The following is a 9,396-nucleotide window of genomic DNA, read 5'->3' on the forward strand; positions in this document are numbered from 1 at the left end:
TCAGATTCCAGATTTTCAAATAGTTGTATCTCAGCCAAATATTGTCCTATCCTAACAAACCATACATCAATGGAAAATTGACCCTTTTTGACTGGTTTTGTGCTCCAGGGTCACAATTGGCGTCAGGGCCGTCGGTACGAGGGAGAATTCTGATTGGATGCTCAGTTTAGCGAATGAGTCACTGCCCCAGAATTAAAGTAAAAATTGACGAAAACTAGTAAATGAAGGCAGCACAGACAGAAGGCTGTTCTAATTTTACGTGATCTTTCCCAAGCATTCCAATATGCAAATATTTTGTTTACGTTTCGTATATCTGCATATATCTCGTACATAATTGTTTCGGTCTCTCCTTTTAAATGATGAATATATACTATTGATAGCTGCTGATATAGACAGCTAATTCCTCTCACGCAGGCGCAGAACGCACGTGTTAGTTTGCAGTCGGCTGTAGTCTGTAGGGCTGTCAAAAGGGCTGAAAAACTAAATTTGAATTTTGTACTTAAATATTATCAATATTCGAATTTAAAAGGCATAATTTCAGTTAGGGGGGATAAAAGATTTTGGCTCCTCTCCTGTGGCCACAAGAGGGCGCATCGAGCAAAATATTACTAATGCACGTTTATTCAATGCAATAAAATAACATGACTCTCTTTGAAAAATAGTGCATAATGTTTAAAATACTGTTTATAAACCATATATTTAGAACAACAACAATTAGAAACAAAACAGAATCATGTATGTATGTATAGTTTAATACAAAGGACCGAAAACCAATCACAAAGAGTACTTTTTCATTTAAAAATGTGAGATGCAGTAGGATGGGGAAAAACCGCCATAAACTCTAGAGACATGTTTTTTTAAAAGTTGAACTTACATTAATTTTACACGGCTTTCTAAACATGTGTCTCTCTTGTGCGAGACGTGAGTGCAATGGTGATAGATGTCCCTCTAGAACAGTGGTTCCCAATCCTGGTCCTGGAGAACCCCCAACACTGCACCTTTTTGGTGTCTCTCTTATCAGACACTCACATTTGAGGTCTTGGAGTCTTCACTAATGAGCTGATGAGTTGAATCAGGTGTGTTTGAATAGGGAGACATCTAAAATGTGCAGTGTTGGGGGTTCTCCAGGACCAGGATTGGGAACCACTGCTCTAGAAAATGCGACAAATATGCGTTCTGTGTGAACGGCTTGGTTTCAGTTTTGACATAAACAAGATCTTCTCCGCATTGATGTTCTCTTTTTCCGCAATATTTTGAAAAAACAATGCAGCAACGCCGCATCCAGTGGGTTTAACTGGATAGGCTTAAAAAAAGCATTAAAATGCAATGACACTTGCACCGTCATCACATCTCGTGTGCCACTGATAAGGCTGCCTGATGCACACCTACAATTCGAAGGCAACGTTTTTGCATTCAAATGTGGACTTTTATTTTAAATTCGATGAATATTCAAAATTTGAACTTTTTTTTGACAGCCCTAGTAGTCTGTGCGGTGTGTTCAAGCACAGCTTTTTGATCCAGACAAGGTCGACGTGAGACGACAATTCAATTAAATTCAATTCAAGTTTGGATTCCCAAACAAAAGATAAGACTTGAGAAGAAGGAATATGGTGCACTAGACAGTTAGGATAGTTGTATGATGCTTTTTTTGGGTTGACAGTCATTGTACATTCACTAACATCCTTCAAAACTTAACTAGAGTTAGTAAATGACAATTTACATTTATACCTTTAACTATTCCAACTAGTTTTAACAAACAAGTTTGTTAGTTGCATGAATCTTGCAAGCAGGTGAGATGAACAGAAAACAGGAAGGGACGAGTGCTAAACATGAAATGACAAGACAGAAACACATGCAGTTACAGAAAGTGCAGACAGTCCCACAATCACCCTAAACAGACACCTGTGTGGGCCGCGGGGAGGCAGGAGGCTTACGTAACATACTACATAATGCATCTCGAAAGAATTATCACCAAGATAAATTAATAACTTACATATTTTAATAATATATATTTACATTTTAATAACTTAAGATACAATTAAAAGGAAATATTTTTGAGTTTAATGCAACTCGGCTGGTTGTCAGGGTGTTGCTAGGCTGTTTCTAGGGCTTATTTTAAGGCAAGACACCACATGAGAATAGTGTAAAACAACTAATAGATTTCACCATACTTCCCCAGTTGATTAATTACATCAAGTTTTCTGAAATGTTATGTTTAAATACGTAAATGAGGCATTATCTAATTAAAGATGCACTAATTTGCATACATTTTTCTGAACACTGGATAAAGCCAGGTTCAAAATTCTTGTTTGATTTTGTCGACACATTACAGTTAAAGGTTTATAGAGAGGGGATTTTGGATTTCTCTTTTTATCACCCCATAAGTTAGAAAATACTGTCAACAGACCAAAAACAATTACATTTTCGCCATGTTTTTAGGAATAAAATGTTCTATAAATCAGTGTGAATGATATATGGACAAACCCCTCAGTAAAAGCCTTCATAATATAGATAGGAATAAAACCCTAAGTTTTGGTGTATGTAAGTGCTGCTAAAGTGGAGAAAAAAACCCTCAAAGCCTTTAAAGATAAGCATTTTTGCCATGTTTCAGGAATAAAATGTTATATAAACCAATGTGAATGATATATGAACAAACCCCTCGGTAAAAACCTTCAGAATATAGAGAAGAATAAAACTGTAAATTTTGGTGTTTGTAAGTGTTGCTGAAGTAGAGAAAAAAACCTCAAAGCCTTTAAAAAGAATATTTTCGCCATGTTTTTAGGAATAAATTGTTATATAAATCAGTGTGAATGATATACGGACAAACCCCTCAGTAAAAACCTTCAGAATAAAGATAGGAATAAAACCCTAAGTTTTGGTGTATGTAAGTGCTGCTGAAGTGGAGAAAAAAACTCACAGCCTTTAAAGATATGTATTTTCGCCATGTTTTTAGGAATAAAATGTTATATAAATCAATGTGAATGATATATGAACAAACCCCTCAGTAAAAACGTTCAGAATATAGAGAGGAATAAAACCCTAAGTTTTGGTGTATGCAAGTGCTGCTGAAGTGGAGAAAAAAACTCACAGCCTTTAAAGATATGTATTTTCGCCATGTTTTTAGGAATAAAATGTTATATAAATCAATGTGAATGATATATGAACAAACCCCTCAGTAAAAACGTTCAGAATATAGAGAGGAATAAAACCCTAAGTTTTGGTGTATGCAAGTGCTGCTGAAGTGGAGTGGCCACAAGAGGGCGCATCGAGCAAAATATTACTAATGCACGTTTATTCAATGCAATAAAATAACATGACTCTCTTTGAAAAATAGTGCATAATGTTTAAAATACTGTTTATAAACCATATATTTAGAACAACAACAATTAGAAACAAAACAGAATCATGTATGTATGTATAGTTTAATACAAAGGACCGAAAACCAATCACAAAGAGTACTTTTTCATTTAAAAATGTGAGATGCAGTAGGATGGGGAAAAACCGCCATAAACTCTAGAGACATGTTTTTTTAAAAGTTGAACTTACATTAATTTTACACGGCTTTCTAAACATGTGTCTCTCTTGTGCGAGACGTGAGTGCAATGGTGATAGATGTCCCTCTAGAACAGTGGTTCCCAATCCTGGTCCTGGAGAACCCCCAACACTGCACCTTTTTGGTGTCTCTCTTATCAGACACTCACATTTGAGGTCTTGGAGTCTTCACTAATGAGCTGATGAGTTGAATCAGGTGTGTTTGAATAGGGAGACATCTAAAATGTGCAGTGTTGGGGGTTCTCCAGGACCAGGATTGGGAACCACTGCTCTAGAAAATGCGACAAATATGCGTTCTGTGTGAACGGCTTGGTTTCAGTTTTGACATAAACAAGATCTTCTCCGCATTGATGTTCTCTTTTTCCGCAATATTTTGAAAAAACAATGCAGCAACGCCGCATCCAGTGGGTTTAACTGGATAGGCTTAAAAAAAGCATTAAAATGCAATGACACTTGCACCGTCATCACATCTCGTGTGCCACTGATAAGGCTGCCTGATGCACACCTACAATTCGAAGGCAACGTTTTTGCATTCAAATGTGGACTTTTATTTTAAATTCGATGAATATTCAAAATTTGAACTTTTTTTTGACAGCCCTAGTAGTCTGTGCGGTGTGTTCAAGCACAGCTTTTTGATCCAGACAAGGTCGACGTGAGACGACAATTCAATTAAATTCAATTCAAGTTTGGATTCCCAAACAAAAGATAAGACTTGAGAAGAAGGAATATGGTGCACTAGACAGTTAGGATAGTTGTATGATGCTTTTTTTGGGTTGACAGTCATTGTACATTCACTAACATCCTTCAAAACTTAACTAGAGTTAGTAAATGACAATTTACATTTATACCTTTAACTATTCCAACTAGTTTTAACAAACAAGTTTGTTAGTTGCATGAATCTTGCAAGCAGGTGAGATGAACAGAAAACAGGAAGGGACGAGTGCTAAACATGAAATGACAAGACAGAAACACATGCAGTTACAGAAAGTGCAGACAGTCCCACAATCACCCTAAACAGACACCTGTGTGGGCCGCGGGGAGGCAGGAGGCTTACGTAACATACTACATAATGCATCTCGAAAGAATTATCACCAAGATAAATTAATAACTTACATATTTTAATAATATATATTTACATTTTAATAACTTAAGATACAATTAAAAGGAAATATTTTTGAGTTTAATGCAACTCGGCTGGTTGTCAGGGTGTTGCTAGGCTGTTTCTAGGGCTTATTTTAAGGCAAGACACCACATGAGAATAGTGTAAAACAACTAATAGATTTCACCATACTTCCCCAGTTGATTAATTACATCAAGTTTTCTGAAATGTTATGTTTAAATACGTAAATGAGGCATTATCTAATTAAAGATGCACTAATTTGCATACATTTTTCTGAACACTGGATAAAGCCAGGTTCAAAATTCTTGTTTGATTTTGTCGACACATTACAGTTAAAGGTTTATAGAGAGGGGATTTTGGATTTCTCTTTTTATCACCCCATAAGTTAGAAAATACTGTCAACAGACCAAAAACAATTACATTTTCGCCATGTTTTTAGGAATAAAATGTTCTATAAATCAGTGTGAATGATATATGGACAAACCCCTCAGTAAAAGCCTTCATAATATAGATAGGAATAAAACCCTAAGTTTTGGTGTATGTAAGTGCTGCTAAAGTGGAGAAAAAAACCCTCAAAGCCTTTAAAGATAAGCATTTTTGCCATGTTTCAGGAATAAAATGTTATATAAACCAATGTGAATGATATATGAACAAACCCCTCGGTAAAAACCTTCAGAATATAGAGAAGAATAAAACTGTAAATTTTGGTGTTTGTAAGTGTTGCTGAAGTAGAGAAAAAAACCTCAAAGCCTTTAAAAAGAATATTTTCGCCATGTTTTTAGGAATAAATTGTTATATAAATCAGTGTGAATGATATACGGACAAACCCCTCAGTAAAAACCTTCAGAATAAAGATAGGAATAAAACCCTAAGTTTTGGTGTATGTAAGTGCTGCTAAAGTGGAGAAAAAACCTTTAAAAATTCCTTCCACTAGTCAGAAAATGGACCAAAATCTCAAAACTAACAAGTGAATTTTTGCTTGTAGTGTCTTGCCTTGAAATAATGTAACTTGTATTGAACCTAGATGCATATGCATTTATCCATCATGCTTATAATATCTCCAATCAACAAATGCGTCCACCTCCCCTTGCACCCATTCAGGTGTCCCAACCACAGACACATCTCTGCGGTGTCTGAGCACTGATCGGAGGTCAGCCACACACACTGACCTCGCACTTGCTGCTCCAGGTTGAGAATAACGTTTACGGCCTGGTGAAGGACGAGCAGTTTGGTCTGAGGTTTCTCATTGTTCATGTGCAGCTGGCACATACGGCCCAGTTCTTTGAAGGCCTCGTTGATGTCGCGAACGCGCAAACGCTCACGGGCGTTATTGGCCACGCGCCGCTCTTTCTCCCGCTCCGCCTTCACCTCAATCGGCAAATCCTCATCATCTTCTTCATCATCATCTTGACTTCATGGGTCAGAGGAACAAAGGGGTGAGAGGGGTTACAGGCAAAACAATCAGGGCACACTGACAGGGAACGACGCAAACCTCACGTCAAGGTTTTAAAATGGACCAATCAGAAGCTGCTGGAGGTGGGAACGTCGAGTATATTGAGTGTTTACTGATGCAACTTAATTGGCAGTCAAAAGTTTGGAATAATTATGACTTCTCAATATTTTTAAAAGAAGAAGCTTCTTCTGCTCACCAAGGCTGCATTTATTTGACCAAAAATACAGTAAAATGAAAAAAGTTAAATATTATTGCTATTTAAAATAAGTGTTTTCTATGTGAATATATTGTAAAATGTAATGTATTGCTGTGATCAAAGCTGAATTTTCAGCATCATTCAGTCACATGATCCTTCAGAAATCATTCTAATATGCTGCTCAAGAAACATGTTGAAACATGTACGCTATCATTCAATAGTTTGGGGTAAATGAAATTAAGGAAAATTATATTAATACTTTTATTCACTTGAGTAAGTGAAATTGAAGACATTTACAATGTTACAAAAGATTTCCATTTCAAATAAATACTGTTCTTTTGAACTTTCTATTCATCTGTGAATCCTGAAAAATAAAATGTATCACGGTTTCCACAGAAATATTGTGCAGCACAACTGTTTTCAACATTGATAATAATGAGAAATGTTTCTTGAGCAGCAAATCAGCATATTAGAATGATTTCTGAAGGATCATGTGACACTGAAGACTGGAGTAATGGATGCAGAAAATTCAGCTTTGATCACAGAAATAAATTACATTTTAACGTTCACATTGAAAAGTTACTTTAAATTGCAATAATATTCCACAATATTATTGTTTTTTGGTCAAATAAATGCGGCCTTGGTGAGTATAAGAGACTTCTTAAAAAACATTTAAAAATCTTAATTATTCCACACTTTTGACCAGTACTGTATATGTAGTTCTCCTGGGATTAAATGAAGGTTTGCAGGGCGTCAAGTACCTCGATCGCGTGTGGCTTTTCCCGTCTTTCTTCTCATCCTCTGATTTATCTGCAATAGACAGGTTCTCATCATCTTCCTTATCTTCCCGCTTTATATCCGAGCTGGATGAGTGAGAGGAGTGAGGCAGAGAAAGACCTGACAGACAAAAACAAGATGAGATTAGCAACAGAAAACGCTGATCACACTGTGCAACAACAGCACTGTGAAATCATCCTGTAATTCTTTAAAGGTGATGTGTTTGATTTCTGGATGTTAAAATTAGACTCATAAATGTTGAACATTTATGCATTTGGCAGATGCTTTCATCCAAACCGACTTGCATTGCATTCAAGGTATGCATGTTATCGGTTCATGCATTCCCTGAGAACCGAACCTATGAACTTAGTGTTTCTAGCACCATGTTTGAGCTACAGAAATACTTAAGTCTGAAAAGAATGCATGACACAAAGACATTTTGCATGCTTGTCTGCTAAAATACCTGCACAAAGCACATCATTTATGAATCTCAATCAATGCAGTCAAAAGTTTGGAATAATTATGACTTCTCAATATTTTTAAAAGAAGAAGCTTCTTCTGCTCACCAAGGCTGCATTTATTTGACCAAAAATACAGTAAAATGAAAAAAGTTAAATATTATTGCTATTTAAAATAAGTGTTTTCTATGTGAATATATTGTAAAATGTAATGTATTGCTGTGATCAAAGCTGAATTTTCAGCATCATTCAGTCACATGATCCTTCAGAAATCATTCTAATATGCTGCTCAAGAAACATGTTGAAACATGTACGCTATCATTCAATAGTTTGGGGTAAATGAAATTAAGGAAAATTATATTAATACTTTTATTCACTTGAGTAAGTGAAATTGAAGACATTTACAATGTTACAAAAGATTTCCATTTCAAATAAATACTGTTCTTTTGAACTTTCTATTCATCTGTGAATCCTGAAAAATAAAATGTATCACGGTTTCCACAGAAATATTGTGCAGCACAACTGTTTTCAACATTGATAATAATGAGAAATGTTTCTTGAGCAGCAAATCAGCATATTAGAATGATTTCTGAAGGATCATGTGACACTGAAGACTGGAGTAATGGATGCAGAAAATTCAGCTTTGATCACAGAAATAAATTACATTTTAACGTTCACATTGAAAAGTTACTTTAAATTGCAATAATATTCCACAATATTATTGTTTTTTGGTCAAATAAATGCGGCCTTGGTGAGTATAAGAGACTTCTTAAAAAACATTTAAAAATCTTAATTATTCCACACTTTTGACCAGTACTGTATATGTAGTTCTCCTGGGATTAAATGAAGGTTTGCAGGGCGTCAAGTACCTCGATCGCGTGTGGCTTTTCCCGTCTTTCTTCTCATCCTCTGATTTATCTGCAATAGACAGGTTCTCATCATCTTCCTTATCTTCCCGCTTTATATCCGAGCTGGATGAGTGAGAGGAGTGAGGCAGAGAAAGACCTGACAGACAAAAACAAGATGAGATTAGCAACAGAAAACGCTGATCACACTGTGCAACAACAGCACTGTGAAATCATCCTGTAATTCTTTAAAGGTGATGTGTTTGATTTCTGGATGTTAAAATTAGACTCATAAATGTTGAACATTTATGCATTTGGCAGATGCTTTCATCCAAACCGACTTGCATTGCATTCAAGGTATGCATGTTATCGGTTCATGCATTCCCTGAGAACCGAACCTATGAACTTAGTGTTTCTAGCACCATGTTTGAGCTACAGAAATACTTAAGTCTGAAAAGAATGCATGACACAAAGACATTTTGCATGCTTGTCTGCTAAAATACCTGCACAAAGCACATCATTTATGAATCTCAATCAATCAAATGTCATGAAATGAGCATTATAATTCAAAAAGCAGCACTGACTGGTAAAGGTGTCGGACTGGGAAGTGGGCGGGGCCTGATGGGGGGCGTGGTGTCCCTGCAGCAGAGCACTGGACTGTGGTAAACCTGCGGCATCATCACTGTGATTTGACATCTAGAGGAAAGAGCAGGAGACAGTTAATATACGCTGATAGTGTACACTCATCTGCCTTCTCACTCCACATGAGCTGCCCTGAGAGTCACTTTACCAGCATTTCACCATTTAATTTAAGAAAACGATCATCAGATACACTTAGAAACTCAAAGGCCTTTACTACAACCCGCCAAAATAAGGTTTATGCATTCATTTGTTAACTAATATTTTTGATAATTAAATTTGTATTAAATCATAAAAACACAATACAGAAAATTTCTTGCGGGGGGGGGGGGGGCCCAATTTTTAAAATTTTTTTT

At 36.1% G+C, this 9,396-nt stretch overlaps 1 protein-coding gene across 2 annotated transcripts in view; it reads right to left on the reverse strand.

Annotated features, from left to right (window-relative positions):
- LOC107696481 (transcription factor E2-alpha-like) overlaps positions 1–9,396 on the reverse strand; it is a 61,889-nt gene that overhangs the window by 12,278 nt on the left and 40,215 nt on the right. Inside the window, exons 16-19 of one of the 2 annotated variants that reach the window (XM_016496838.1) lie at positions 8,986–9,097; positions 8,426–8,561; positions 5,842–6,083; positions 4,210–4,415 (exon numbers count right to left, since the gene is read on the reverse strand). In XM_016496838.1, the coding sequence (XP_016352324.1) occupies positions 4,357–4,415; positions 5,842–6,083; positions 8,426–8,561; positions 8,986–9,097 (549 nt within the window). In that variant the 3' untranslated portion in view covers positions 4,210–4,356. Of the gene's footprint in view, positions 1–4,209; positions 4,416–5,841; positions 6,084–8,425; positions 8,562–8,985; positions 9,098–9,396 lie in introns of those variants that run through there. The other variant, XM_016496831.1, reaches the window with a different exon arrangement.

The sequence above is a fragment of the Sinocyclocheilus anshuiensis genome, unplaced genomic scaffold (genome assembly GCF_001515605.1).
Source record: "Sinocyclocheilus anshuiensis isolate Anshui unplaced genomic scaffold, SAMN03320099.WGS_v1.1 scaffold217, whole genome shotgun sequence".
NCBI classification, from domain to species: domain Eukaryota; kingdom Metazoa; phylum Chordata; class Actinopteri; order Cypriniformes; family Cyprinidae; genus Sinocyclocheilus; species Sinocyclocheilus anshuiensis.